The sequence below is a fragment of the Marmota marmota genome, unplaced genomic scaffold (assembly GCF_001458135.2).
Source record: "Marmota marmota marmota unplaced genomic scaffold, marMar, whole genome shotgun sequence".
NCBI classification, from domain to species: Eukaryota; Metazoa; Chordata; class Mammalia; order Rodentia; family Sciuridae; genus Marmota; species Marmota marmota.
Genome location: NW_025999977.1, coordinates 46,206,059 through 46,222,021, shown reverse-complemented (window position 1 = coordinate 46,222,021; position 15,963 = coordinate 46,206,059). Strand labels below are relative to the sequence as shown.

The 15,963-nt window shown below is 36.7% G+C and overlaps 1 protein-coding gene across 2 annotated transcripts in view; it reads right to left on the bottom strand.

Moving 5' to 3' along the window:
* Wdr35 (WD repeat domain 35) overlaps window positions 1-15,963 on the bottom strand; it is a 60,941-nt gene that overhangs the window by 16,293 nt on the left and 28,685 nt on the right. For both annotated transcript variants that reach the window (XM_048804764.1, XM_015479945.2), the window contains 6 exons: window positions 15,315-15,459; window positions 12,696-12,765; window positions 9,601-9,654; window positions 8,091-8,200; window positions 7,295-7,505; window positions 3,795-3,875 (listed from right to left, as the gene is read on the bottom strand). In XM_048804764.1, coding sequence (XP_048660721.1) covers window positions 3,795-3,875; window positions 7,295-7,505; window positions 8,091-8,200; window positions 9,601-9,654; window positions 12,696-12,765; window positions 15,315-15,459 — 671 coding nt within the window. The remainder of the gene's footprint in view (window positions 1-3,794; window positions 3,876-7,294; window positions 7,506-8,090; window positions 8,201-9,600; window positions 9,655-12,695; window positions 12,766-15,314; window positions 15,460-15,963) is intronic.

Below are 15,963 nucleotides of genomic sequence, written 5' to 3'. Positions count from 1 at the left end.
TTTTCCTTCTCTAATTGTCAAGTCTTCTTGTCAGGACTTTTGGTCACAGCAGGAAAAAAGCTGACTAAAATACCCATGTTTGGATATTATGAGTTACTTGGAAAACCCCCAACACACAAGTCAAGTCCTTCCTGAGCAATCAGCTGCCTATGGAAGAAGTGCACAGTGGTAGAAGGGTCCTTCCCAGATCTGCGTCCCTGTTTCTCTCTGCTTAATTTTTTTCCCCAGGTGATTCTTTTTTCCCCTCCAGAATGCTCCCTGCCCTCCACTGGAGCAGAAAACACACATGCAGCAGCCTCCACTCTGTCACTCCTTCAGCAACTCTTTCCCTGCCAGAAGTAATACTTTGTTACAGTTCTTTCAGGCAGCCAAGAGATGAAAGAAAAAGGGCCAGTTGTCATCACTGCTTTCCTATCATAGTGAAGCAGGCTGACTAACACCACAGAACAACCGAAGGCCTGCCTTTCAGGAAAGAGCTATCTAATGGCCAAAGACAGGAAAGGCAACTATAATCAACTTACTGATATTACACATCCCAAATGATAGAAGAATGGAGCACACAGGGCAATCAGACCATGAGTGCAAAACAGCAGAGGGTGATCTCAGACAGGAGAGTTCTTTCAAAAGGTAAACAGAGCCATAGGCACCAACCCCCCACCCTGCAACGAAAGCACCATAGCTAAAGCTGCAAAGGCGTCTGGGGAACTCCTGAGCACAAAGGAGGAACTGGTAAGAAAAAGGCAGACGATCTGGATTCAAACAGCTAAGCTCTAATCCAATCCCATCACTCACTGGCCATGTGACAACTCCTTCTACACCTCCCCACACACGAGCCCACCCACCCAGGAAGCCTGGGCCCCTCTTCTCCAAACAGAAACCCAATCGTGTCCCTCCACTACTTCCCCACTGACTCCAGGATAAAGTGTAAACACAAGAACCAGGCTACAGGGTCCCTGAAGACCCACCCCAACCTCGAACTCCCAGCCTCATTTCTGCCAGTGCTACTAATTGTATATGCCAGCTTGGAAGCCACATCACTTGGAACCAAGTTATGCCTCTGCCAATTGCTAACTGGGTGACACTGGTAAATTAGCTTCTCTCTCCAAGCTCCATCTTTTGTCCCCCCCAAAAAAGCAGAGAAAATAATCAAATCTGCTTCCTAGAATTGTGAGGATTAAGAGAGAACACTCAAGGAGCTGGGGTTGTGGCTCAGCAGTAGAGCACTCACCTAGCACGTGCGAGGACCTGGGTTCGATCCTCAGCACCACATAAAAATAAATAAAAATAAAGAATATTGTGTCCATAAAAAAATAAATAAATAAAGGTATTGTGCCAACTACAAGTAAAATATAAATAATTTTAAAAAGAGAGAGAGAACACTCAGACCTTGTGCACAAGGCTCAGCCATGCTATTCACATTATTCCCAGTCTGAGAACTGACCCAATATTCTCTACATCAGAGCTTTGAACAGGAACACCCCCTGGCTGAATCAGCACCACCAAACCTCTTCTGGTTGCTGAATTCCTGGTCTATCTCCCCTGGAGCCAGGAACTGTGTTTACTTACTGGCTCTTTATCAATATTTCCCAAATCAATGGATAGATGAACTTTGGATAAGCCATTTTACTCACCAAGAGCCTTCCTCATCCAAAAAAGAGGTATGTGTAATACCTACCAGGCACATTATAATGACAAACGACAAATTTAACACCTCATTTGAAGGTACCATAGTAAACATTAACCCCTTCCTTTTTCTTTAATATTTCCTCTTCTCTCATCCTCCAAAAAACTTCTTTATTATTCTTAAAACTATGCTTGAATGAATCTGTGGTCCAGCTAATCCATAACCCTGGGTGAAAAAGAACCCAGAGAGAAGTATGACCATATTCTTTGGTAAGCTTTGCCTATAGTAAGCCAAGTAGGTAAGGAATTATCACAGAGAATTTGGTTGTGGTTACAAATTAACTCCCCACCCCACCCCTATTCTTCCTCAAAAAACTGGGCACCAACACTGCAGGCAGTCTATCCTAACACTAGTGTATCCACAATCTTGGAGTACACCTAACCAATTGAAATACATATTTTCTCAAACACTTCAGACAATCACTAGATACAGTGATGCATTTTCAAACATTGTATAACTTAATACAATCAGCAACTATGAGCCCTTCTTGAAAAACACTACTAATGATGAAATCCAGCCAACTAAAAGACTAATCAAAATTAAGAACTTATGAATAGAGAAAATATAGTAAAAAAAAAAAAAAGACTAGTACTGTGAATTCATTTAAATATAAGAATCAACAACTGAAAGTTAGGCTTACAAAACAAAATTAAAATGTTCTGAATTTTGACAATGTGAACATAATAATATGGCTAACAAAAAAGGGGAGAAAACAAAAGAAAGTCATCTTTTAAAATGAAAAGTCAATCCATCCTATTAAAAATTAAAATATAGTTTAAACTGATAACTTAGTTTTCCACAAATTTTCTTCTTAAACTTGGGGAAATGATATTGTTTGTAGTGAAAAAAAATTACCTAAAAGGCCAGAATGACTTTATTAACTTTTAGATTATTTAATTAAAATTAAATTCAGCCATGCATGTAGTAAACACCTGTAATCCCAGCGACTCCAGAGGATGAAGCAGAAGGATCTCAACTTCAAACCCAGCATCAGCAACTTAGAGGGGCCCTAAGCAATTTAGCAAGACTCTATCTCAAAATTTAAAAAATAAAAAATGCTGAGGATGTGGCTCAGTGGTTAACACCTCTGGGTTCAATCTCCAGTACCTATCCCCAAAATTAAATTTGACACTAAAATTGTGGATTACATAATGATTTCATTTTTATAAAGTTACTTCTGTTCATCTATCTAACCTATCAAATCTGTCTCTCCACATATGGCTCATAGCTATATGGAATGCTAATGGTAATTATGAAAAAAGCTATCTGGTGGGATTTTAGGTGCTTTTTAAAGTCTTCCTCTTCAGCAATTTTCCATATTGCTTGAATTCTATATAATAATATCCACCACTTATTAGAAAGTGACAAAGTCATTATTCATTTTTTAAAACTCAGTGTAACAAACACTTCCTGAGAACCAAGTATATAGCAGACCCTTGCTGGATGCTGGGCACTCAAGAAGCTTACTGTCAAAGCATTAACACACAAAAACAGGTGAGACACTTCAGCTACCTTAGGTGGACTTTACCCACCTATGTCTCTGTTTTTAAAGGATACAGGCAAAATCGCATCTTCTAAAAAGAGTTCCCCAAACCTAAGTCCTTTGGAAAAGAGGTCAAGACAAACAAAAAGACTATTTCCCAGCACAAGTGAGGAAAGGGGGAATAGATATTCTCTGATGTTACCCACTTGTTTTACTGATTATATACCTTAAATAAGACAAGATCTCTCTCCTTATCTTTGCAGAAGTGCTATCCACACACAAAAGAGCCGGTCAACATGGAAAGCACACAATCCTAGGGTGCAACAGACTCAGACTCCTTCTGATGTTTGACTGCTGGCAGCTTCTTGAGCTTCATCCTTTTCTCCCTCCCCTTCTGCCTCACATGGGCAAGCTGAAACGCACAGGTGCTCCCTCCTTTGGGGCCAGCCAGAGTTTCAAACCATATTAGCCCCTACCCATGGGAATCAAAGCACAATGAACAGAGCAGGGTTGGACCCCAGATCTGTCTGACCTCCGAGTCCCCACTTTATCTGAGATGTCTGACCACCTGTTCAAACACAAATCCCAGTTAAGCTGGAAAAAGAAATATAACTTTTTTAAAATTACCTTTAATATCTCATCCAACAGGACAGATTTGATTTCTAAATCCTCAAAGTTACAAATATATCCAGAGGTCTGAATGGGTTCCTTTAGAGACAAAAACAAATGTTAATGTTTCATCATGCAAAATGTCTCCTCCCTTAAGGAATCTGATTTTAAACTTTATCATCAAAACATTCAAACCAACAAAAAAGTAGAGAGAATACCATTACCACCATATATCCATCACTTAAATAATTACTAACATTTTGCTAAATATACTTTGTTTAATCTTTTGGCAGAAGTATTGTAAAGTAAATTACAGATATCATGACATTTCACCCCTAAACACCCCTAAGTACATTTCTCTACAAGATGAGGACATTTAATTCTTAGTAAAACCAATAAATACTACATTTGTATCATAGTACATCCATGATAATAATACCATAACATACTGAAAAGTCTATCTTCTGTAACGTAAGTCAGAGAATGTTCCTGACATATCTCCTACACAAGATTTTATTTGCAAATACATCTGTTATATGTCTATCTCTACCCTAATATTATGCAGGCTTTTGAAAGAAAGTATAAGAAATGCATACTATAATGTAAAGTAGCTGCCCTAAATCCTTAGTAGAAAAAAATAGGTATCAATAACAAAATAAATAAACTGCTAATATACTTAATACCTTTATGAATAATATAAAATAGGATATGTTATAAATAATAGGAGATGTAAATAATATCAAAATATAATTTTTAAGAATATATCTGCAGGTATATAACATACAATTATACTATACAATACAATAATATGAAACTAAGAAGTAAAAATGGATTCACATTTAGTTTAGTATATCTAAGTTTAAGAATGAGGTTGTTGTATGCACAGTAGATGTGCCCAATCAACCAATTATCTTTTATTTTCCAAAATTCATTATTCATTCATTTATACCTCAATTGATTATAAAGCTTCAGATCAATGGTCTATAAAGCTAAGCAGTATCAAGATATTTCTATTTATCAAAATATCGAAAAGAGGGCTGGGGTTGTGGCTCAGTGGCAGAGCACTTGCCACGCACATGTGAGGCGCTAGGTTCAATCCTCAGCACCACATAAAAATAAAAAAAATAAAGATAAAGAAATTAAAATATATATATCAAAAAGACACTATCTAAAGTTTTCCATGCTGTTCCAAGAAACCTGCTTCCCTTACCCAGCACCAACTCAGAAGGTCTCACAACTCATGTAATACCACAGGCATTCTCTACTTTTCAATCTTGCACATTGTAACATACTGGAGTTTGGATATACCTAATTAAGTGGCTTGAGGTATTATACAATCCACTTTTAGCTACCCCTCACAGATTGGACGAGTATAATAAAAGTTTCTTGACAAAAATTTGTGAACTCAAGGCAATATTGGTAATGCAAGAGCAAGCAAATGGAAAGGCAGAACTGACTGCTCTGGCACGCCCAGTACAAGCCTTAAGCCAGCCACACTACAGTGTGAAAACAGGGACATTCTCTCCTATCCTCACAGGGACAAAAATACATTTGGTTATTAACTGTTAAACAATAGCTCATCTCCTGAATGATAATAACAACTACTATGTCCTGAAGTTATATACTCTTCTGTAGTTCTGCAGATCTGTTAAATTCTTTCCTGGACTGGGACTGTGGCTTAGTGGTAGAGCACTTACCTGACATGCACAAGGCCCTGGTCAATCCCCAGGACACCATGAACATACATACACACACACACACACACAAAAAAAAATCTGTTTTGAGAAGTATGTTTTTACATGATCAATAAGCATCTAGAGGATGATTACTTATAACTAAACAAGCAGGGACCAGAACAAGCCAGTGTCTTCATGAAAGAACAGAAGCACAGAACAGCATGGTTTATTTAAAAAAAAAAAAAAAAAAATCTAGACAGAGAAGGTTGTTCAAAAAAAATTCACCTAGCTTTAAATCTAATAGAAATTGAACTTCATGCCAAACCCCAAAATAAACTCAAATAACGAAAATAATATTTTTTAAAAAATAAAGGCTGTTCTGTTAGAACTACTTAAGAAACACTTTCCACCAGGCAAAAATTTCACTTGGTGCTAGATTGGCCACATGTGCTCCACACATTAAGAGCAGCCAGCCATAACAAACACTCACTTCTCCAGGCATATGATTTCCAGCTTAATGTGAGTGGAGCCAAGAATAGAAAAAAGGACTCTAACATTCAAAAAGTATTCTACTCCCATCTTCAAGGTTATCCTGTGGTTATCTGTCAAATTTCTATAATTGTTTTGTGGCAAGGGTCAAATGCCCCTTAAGTCCTGGGAAAAAAACCATGCTTGCAGATCAAATGTGGCAGTCCCAAATGTCTCTCCTTTGAACAATTTCTCAGGGTCTAAGAATTACAAAGGCCCTCAGACTTCTTAAAGCTTTAACAGAGCCTTTTACATCAGGTTATTTGTCAAAGATCCTGAGTAGGGCTAAATGGGGAAATGTAAAAATAATTTAGGATATTAAAGGGCCCAAAAGCTTAACCACTAAACAAATCTCCACACAAAATCTTTGGCAGCTCAAGGGCCAAACATACAATTTCTTCCAAAGGAAGCTATCAATGCAAACAGAAATGAACAACGCAAAGCATTTATTAACTTGCTCCTCTTATTATTTCCCCCAGTGAAGTACAACAGAAAATTCCAAATTGAAAATCATTACTAATTTAAATGTTGTTTAAAAGATTTATCTTCTTGATTAGGCCAGAAGTGGAAAATCAAAACACAAACTTAAAAATCAGAGAAAAGGAGGGCTGGGGATGTGGCTCAAGCGGTAGCGCGCTCGCCTGGCATGCGTGCGGCCCGGGTTCGATCCTCAGCACCACATACAAAAAAAATCAGAGAAAAGGGCTTCCTGATACCAGGAAAGAAAAGAGAATCAGAATCCACCTAGCATATTTGCAAGAATATCTGGGTTAAGAAAGAGCCTGGATTAATGGGTGACATGGTGAATGTATAAGAAAGACAAGGTCCCTGTGAAACTAGACTCACAGAGAAGACAATGAAAGAACAAGGCAACTTTAAAGCTATATTTTTTGGGTTAGATTTTTAAAAGAAATTTTAGCAAATAAGGCTATTGATTTTCTTTTTTCTTTTCCTCTTTGAATTTTGATTAAGAAAAAGACTATCTAGTGACCATAATTCTGTCTTTTAAGAAAAGAACAGATGTGCCTCAGTGGTAGAGTGCCCCCGAGTTCAATCCCCCAGTACAAAAAAAAGAAGAACAGATAAATGCTTAGGCAGTATCTTTCAGAGAAAGGGGAAGAGGAGAACATCTAAAAGATGAGTATTATTCCCACTTCAGATCAAATATTTTTAACCTCCACAAAAATGTGTTTACTTTCACAAATTTACATAGCCAACACCAATGAACCTCTGAAAGAAACAAAGGAGAAATATCCAGATTTTGATCTTTGGCTCATTATTTCTGGACTGTTAGCACTTGTTTCTTGTTTTTACCTCAGGATCCAAGTTTCTGAAAACATACATTCTTGTCTTCTCCATCATTGCAAACAAATCAGGATTATCCTTGGCCCACTTCATATCCCAGACATCTTTCCTCTCCAATTTTAACAGCTCGCCGACTACTTGCTGTCCTGTACTGTCTGTTACCCGAGTGTCCAAGTCAAAGAACACTAGAACTCCTGAGATGTCTATGATAGCAAGACGACTACAAAGGATGCCATCAGGGAAAGAGAAACAAATGTGAAATTACCATCTTGAATATAACAACCTACAACCATTCTTCAAAATCAGTTTATCAAAAACCTGAAACATGGGGCTAGGGTTGTGGCTGGGGCTGGGGTTGTGGCTCAGTGGTAGAGCGTTTGCCTGGCATGTGTGAGGCCCTGGGTTCAATCCTCAGCACCGCATATAAATAAATAAAAGATCCAATGACAACTAAAAAAAATATATCTATATATTTTTTAAAAACCTGAATCATGGTAAAAATGGCTTTAAAGTTTTTTTATAAATTTGACTGGAAATATAGACTATTTTCTCCATTTTGCTTCCTTGTAAGGAAAATATATCCAGAGAGATTAAACCAACTGATAGGAAAATATAAAATACTCTCAAAACACTAAAGCTTTAAGAATAAAGGATTTCCATATATATCTAATAAAAAGCATTTAAACCAAAAACTATATAGTTTACAAGTTCATAACAAACACACTTGTCTTCACATTTATTACATAAACCCAACAATCCCAACTGATAACTTCTAACACCCCAGAAGGAGAGTTTTTATACTTACCTAGAGTTGCAATTTAAGGATAACTGGTAGGCTCGACAATTAAGGGAATATTTTTGAATCAAACCAACATTAGGAAGACTGTATCTCTGAATGGTGCCAGACTCACGACCCTATAGGAATTAGTTGTGATTACTAAAACATTTACCATAACAATATCAAACTACAACTGCAGATTTCTCTATACATCTACACGTGTATTTTAAAACCAAAATGATATTGTCCTGCAAGTTTCCAATTCTGATACTGAATTATATCATTAAGTATATACTTATCTCCTAATTTAATTTAAACCTTTTTAAAGTGGCTAACGATGGAATGATTTTTTTTCACATAATGTTCAAGAAAGAAGTCAAAAACCTAGTTCTTTAGTAATATGTAAATTCTTCCATCACAAGGAAGAAATATCTACAGTTGTTTCTAGTTGCTATCTACGTTAATGTTCAAGACACATTAAGAGCTAAAGCATAAAGCGCTTGCTGATTTAAATTTCATATGAATGAAAAATCAATAAAAGATCACAGTATGAAACAGCTGTTTGCAAGTCTTGGATTTTTATCCTATAGCCACTTTTCTAACTCTAGTTTTGGTAAGGGAAAAAAAATGACCTGAAAATAGTTATAATCTTGAATATTTGTTTAAATATGTTTTTAAAAATAAAACTAAATATACATTTCTATGTAATTCTGGGAAAACATCAAGACTGACAGATTGGCAGCAAGTATATCAGACAGGAGAGTGCTACGGTTTTCAAGCCCTGGCCAAAAGAAAGAGTGGAAGGTCCACACAGCCAGTCTTGACCTCTTTCCTCTAAACCAAGAGGAGCCTGTCAAAAAGGTGGGGATACTATAGAATACAGGGCACTTTGGAGTTTTTTCCCCCATAAAATTAGCTAACAGCTAACAAATGTTAGTGAAACTGGAAATATATACTACTTAGTCTGTTTCTGTAATTCCAATGCAACTCCACCAGTATTACTATATTAAAGAAAGCACTTATTTCTAAAATTAATATTTTCAAATGTCAGAGCTCAGGAAAAAACACTATACCATTGATTCTATTTGCAAAGTTCAACAGACATTTGCCGGCAACCTCTCTACTTTACTGGCTGGCAAACACCACCTCTTCATTCTAAGTTGTATGAAAGTAGCTGAGCCAAAGCATTTTCTTCAATATAAAATAGCAGATGACAGAGAAAACTTTCTAAATCCCATTACCACCAAGCAATTGATCGCACATCTTTCAACCCTTTATAGGGCTCCTTCAACCTGGTGTCAAACTCTAAATGTACTTTATCTTCTCAGATAGCCATCATTTTACTGCCTTTATAAACAGCATTTTTTGTACATGATTAATTTGTGAGGTTAGCTAGAAAACATTCTCCTTTCTTACATTAGACTCAGTAAAACATGGGGTACTCACAAGATGCTATTCATATCCAAAAATCATTGCTTTAACTTACTTTTAAAATTTAAACAATCATTACTTATAAAATAAGTTTTTTCCAACTTACCACAATGAGTGTCTTATCAGATGCAGTTATGGCACAAATTGGATCTCTTGTGCCCTAAAACAAATAACCAATTATTATTATTCAATAAATACCTATTGCATGCTTAATCTGTAAAAGATAAATGCAATTCACTAAGAAGAATATGGCAGGTTGGGGGTACAGCTCATCAGTAGAGTGTATGCATATCATGAGGGAGGCCTGGGGTTCAATCCCCAGGATCAAAAAACAAAAGAAGGAGAAAGAGGACAAAGAAGAAGAAAAGAATATTGTACATAAAGTATTTATTAACTTAAAAAGAAATTTACTTACTGAGCACTTATTATGTGCCAACCACATACTCAAATTAAACATTTACTCTCAGATGTAACTCAAAAGTGTACTGGGAGAGATGCTGAACTGAACACTTAATTGTAGACAGCATGATAGAAAAAGAGGCACAGACAGGGGTTATGAGAGCAGAGAGGGAGAAGCATCTAACCTACAGCAAGATGGGTGAAAGTCTAGCTCTAAAAGATGAACCAACAACAGCAGGGCCAGCACATGCCAGGAGGAAAAGTCAAATGGCATGGCACTGCAGCCACCTCCAGGGCATCATGTCTGGGGGGGAAGCCCATCTCAACAGGTTACACACTGTGTGATTCCATTCACAAAACAGTCTCAAACTGATAAAATTATACAGGTGGAAAACAGATTAGTGGTTGCCAGGCAACATGGATGGGCTGGTGAGTAGATGAAAACATGCATAAGTAGCACTGAAAGGAGTATTTTTCTGATGATAAAATTCCATACACACAACTGTATGTAAACACTGGTTGAAACTGAATTAGGAATAAGGCCCCAGTCTAGTAATAGTATTGGATCAATGTAAATTTCCTAGTTTGGATGTCATTTTACAATTACATAAGATGTCACCATTGTAGGAAGTAGAGTAATGGGACTATTTCTTCAACTTCCTGGGAGCCTACAATCATTTCAAAATATTTTTTTTAATAAATCTAAAGAAAACATCAGCCCGGCATAGTCAGGAAACTGCAAGTTATTTAGCACAGCTGAGGAATGTGCAGGAGAAAAAGTGGATAGGAAGGGACAATGTGAGGGAGGGGAGAAGTTGGGGGTATCTATACTTTATTCCTAAAAATATAACAATCTGCTGAAGGTTAATATTTGGTAAGCAGGGGAAGGCAGCTGCGGTGCTGTCTTGCTCCACCATGCCCCACCCAGGTTTACATTTTATACAGCGCACTGGCCAGCAATATGACAAATGGGTTGGCGCTGGGAGGATGTGGAAGCCTGAAAGTAAGAGGCTACGCTGTGCCATTAGACATCATAGCCACCCACCATATGTCACCATTTAAATGTAAAGTTTCATTAATTAAAGTGAAATAAAATTTTGGACTCAGTTCCTCAGCAGAACTAGCCATATTTTAAGTGCTCAGTAGCTATATATGGCTAGTGGTTACTGCACTGAGCAAAGATAAAATATTTCCATTGTCACAGAAAGTTCTCTTGGGTGATAGTGAATGGAAATTTACTGCAGTGATCTAGACGGGAACTAATGATACTGAACTAATATAGAGATGGGACGCAAATTTGAGAGAAATCGGGGACTTGGCAATTTATTAGACACAAAGAGCAAGAGAAAAGGAGTTCTCATGATTTTTGCACAGATGGCAGAACCAGTCACTGACATGTATATGCATATGGAGGAATGGATTTGGAGGCAAGATGAATCATACTCAGGTTAAATTTGGGGTGCTTTCAAGCCATCCAATTTATTATACCCAAACAGCAAGAAATATATTATTATAAACTAGAAACATTAGAAGGATATTACAGTCATCCACATATAGATAAAGGGTGGGTTTCCAAAAGAACACTGAGAAGAGAGTATTAAGAGATGGTCTAGGTCCGGAAATGAGGGGACACCACAGTAACAGAGGGAAAAAAAGACAAGGAAAAGACAGGTACAAAATCAAGAGTGTGGTTCCATGAAAGCCAAGCAGAAAAGAGTGATCAAACATATTAAATGTCACATACAGATCAAAGAATATAAAAAAATTCCTATCAGAGTTGGCGATTCAGAGGCCTCTAGAAATCAAATGGCAATGAAGTGAAAATGGAATGTATAAGGCAAAGAAAATGAATGTAAAATATTCTTTCATGAAGTTTAGCTCTAAAGGGATAAAGAGATAAGGCAGTAGTTAGAAGAATCCATGTGGCTGACAGTGGAACTTGTTTTTAAGATGGGAGAGATTTCAGTCTACTTTATGTGAGAGTAGGGGAAAGAACTGCTTGATGATGAATGGATTTGGAATTTCCCAAAAGTTTCCTAATGGAAGGGACTGTTTCTTATTCACCAGAAGATTCCAGCATCCAATGTATGATACATAATAGACACTCAGTGAATACCTGTTGAATAAATGGATGGACACTGTACATGACCAGAAGGACTCCTGCATATTCTAGTGAACAGATCTAGATCTGCTGTCAAAAGATCTAAATTTGAATCCTCACTTTGCTACTCTCAGTTTTCTTCTCTATAAGATAGAGAGGAGACTCCATACTATCTGGTTAGATGCATCAGATAAGAAAACAGATAAGAAAGAGCTTTAAATACTCTTAGAAAAATCTTACCAAAAACAAAATTGCTTACTAAAATATTAAATTATATTAGCTTATAAACAAAAGTATACTTCCACAAAGATAGAATGAACTATGCTACCTACAAAAATTGGTATACTCACGAATATGCCAGAGATGACAGGCCAATCTATGGTCAGTAGACCAAGTGATAGATCACAGACAATAAGATAGAAGCTGAGAGAGGAGGGCAAGAAAGTGAGGAGAAAGTATGTTCCCCAATGCTTTTAGATAATTAGTTTTTCTATTATCCTATTAGCTACTTATCACCACTTTCATTTTCATTGAAGAGTTTTTAAGATTTAAAAAAAGTTTTTCAGAATAGAAAAAAAATTAAATTAAAATAACATCCCATTCACTGGAAATGAATTCTTTTTTCAGTTCTCCAAATAAAATTACAATATTTCCAAGTCTACAAAATATAAATCTTTTCTGGGAAAAATAAAATCACCTACTTGAATGGCTTTGCTATAATCAAGGACCCCATCCACTGATCCAGAAGGAGTATCATCAACATGATAAATTCTGTTAAAAAATTAGAATTCCAAAGAAAATTTAATAAAGGTTATATTATTTCATAATCTTTATAACAATGAAAGGATTGGGTGACACTACTGAATATTGTTACTTAATAAAAATCCTGATTATTTTAAATAATTCTTGATATAGCTTAGTTTCATAAGGTATCTACCAGATATTTACAGTTAAGTAAGCTGCTTCTGATAGCTGTGTCCCAAATATATCTGACCATTCAATTACATATTCCCGTTGAATTTCATCAAGCTCTGAGGAAGAGGTTACCTTACTCTGTCAGGATTAACTCCTACTCCATGAACTTTCTCTGTTGTTTCTCCATAATTTCCCTTATGTCAGTATGTTTAATAAAAATAAAGCTTAAATGGACTTGAGAAGCACTAATTAAAGAAGATACGCCCCTTGTGGACCCCTGCCATCTCCCTGGCACCATATTACAATACTTTTTCAAATTGCAGTGGAACGTCATTGCTGGTTTACTCGTCCACTGACTCCCACTAGGTGGTGAGATTCCTGGAGGCAAAGACTCTCCAGTCCCCAGCACAGTGCCACACACTCTCAAGTGCCATAATATCTGCTGAATAATTATTAAAATGAATAAAAAAATTTAAAGAATTACTAAAATACTATCCTAGCTCCAAGGCCTTGGGCAAATTACTTCACTTCCCTGAGCCTCAATTTCTCTCTCTGTAAAACAACAGTAAAGATCCTCCTCTAGCGTTTCTGGAGGCAAAAATAAAGTGATGTTTATAAAGCACATAATAAATAGAGCCTAACACAAACAGGGGCTCAGAAATTGCAGCTATAATATAATAACAGAAAAACCGTGCCATTTTCTATTTTTAAAATACCATAAAATTTTATAATTATTCTGAAATCATGATTGTACATCATCAACATAATAAGTACATAGAATTTTAAAGAAATTTAATAGACAACTACTAAAATATAGAAACAGGGTATGTCTAAATCGGTACATGTTTCTGCATTTTAACACATTTCTATTAAACATATCTAGGCTTACACAATTATTACAAAAGAAGTCAAAGATTAGAACAGCAGTTCCCTCAAGAGATCATGTAACCCAGTACCTTCTCTTAAAACCAGAAAGACACAAGAAAGGTCAGTCCCAGGAAAAGGGTTCCAAGTCAGATTAACTACATCTACACTTAGCACCTGATGACCTTTGGCAAACAACTGAAGCTCAGTGTCTCAGTTTCCTCTATGAAACAGGAATAATACAAATACCTATTAGATTTACGAAAGGATCTGGCACATAAGAAGTATTCAATAAATGTTGGCTATTACCACTACCATCAACATATTTTACAGATGAGGCAACTGAGATCCGAGGAGAACCAGCTCCAAATACCAGTAAACACATCCCAGATAGGAAGATAAGGAAGTGCTGTCTTCTTGATTGAAACAGAAACTAGAATTCCTACAACTGGCTAACAGAGGACAATGGCTACACAGAGATGCTGGGTCTTTCCCTCCCACCCTATGCAACTATGTCCAAAGATCCAGCTTCTCTACAGAGACTGAAGGTCTCTGCTTATCATCACTACTACAGGAAATCCTCCAGAGGACTACTGCACTACCCTCAAGGAAGCCAAAGACCCTCTCCAGCTAACCTTCTAGCACTGCTGATATTTACTTTTCAACAGTTTCTGCTTCCACATAATTCGCAAGTCCCAAATACTTTTACTGGGGACAAACCTCCTATTTTGTAATTGAGTAAGTCATGAAGGGACAGGAAAGTTGTATTAAGATATCAAGTGTATATGAGGGCAGAAGATGGTTTGAAAAAGCAGCCTGGGATTTCTGAGCTGACTTCTGCAACCCAGTCCCACCAACACATGCCTGTACCCTCATTCAGAGCTGTCAGGTTAACACACATGACAAAATGCTTTATTTAAAGACTTAAAGTAACAACCACAGAACAGCAAACAGAGACAAAATAACTTAGAAAACACTGTAAATGCATCTTCACCTAGACTTACTATAAGAAGTCCCTTCTGCAGGCTCCTCACGTGGAACAGCTTACCCCCACTTATCACAGCCATTCCAACTCCAGACTCCCTGGAATCCAGAGCAAGGGAAAGAAGCCAAGTCCCCAGTGTACCACACTCAACCCCTCTTCCATACCTGTGCCTCAGGACCGGCCTGTCCTCTGTACCACTAACTCAAAAGAATGAAGCTTCAGATAGATCCTTGGACTACAAATTAATAATCATATTTCAGTAAACATAATAACCCTAGTATCTTGGGGGTAGGTGAGTGAAGACAGCAATTTCATTACAAAAAACAAAGGTCTCTAGCCTTTATCTCCAAGGATTTTCTTTTATTACACCATACTATCTCTCTTTTATTTTGAGAAATTTGAAATGGATCAATCTGAAAAATATTCGTATTAATGGAAAAATATTTTGTACTAATCAAGGCAACTGGCATTTTCTCAAGCATGAAAATTTATAATTACTATATCTGGTTTTAATGTGATATGGTTAAACTATTAAAATATGTATCAAAAAAGATACCTTTCTCTTCCTTCTTTCCGGGATCGCGTTATCTGATTAATTTCCAGTGCTGTGAGCTTCTTTGCCACACGATATTGCCAAATATAAAATGCTTCTTTCGAAGCTGCTATCACGTGAGTTTTGGTCATTGCAACAAATAAGGGCACTGTCAAAAAGAACATTAAGACAATTAAGTAATGGTTACACAGAATCACAGAATGTCCTCCTGAATGTAACTTCAGGAATCACAGAGTCCAACTCCTCATTTTATAGACAATATACTTGCAGTTTCAAAATACCCACACACAGTCTCTCAAATCAGAAAATAATCTAAAGCTCATAGGACCATACCACACAAAAAGAATGGATCCAAGCACCCCAAAAATGCTTCTTTTTTAATTTTTATTTTTTTTAGTCATACATGACAGTAGAATTCATTTTGATATATAATACATACATGGAATGTACATACTTCAATTATATTGTCTATTCTATTCTGCTGCCCTTCCTATCCTCCCTACTCCTCCCCTCCTCTCCCATCCTTTCTCTCTATCCAATCTAATGTGACACACTCTTTTTTTTTTCTTTTTCTCATTACAACATCATATATGTATTCTGTATAACAATGAGGTTTTCCTCCCATCTTCTGTGCAACTCCCCTTCTCCCTCT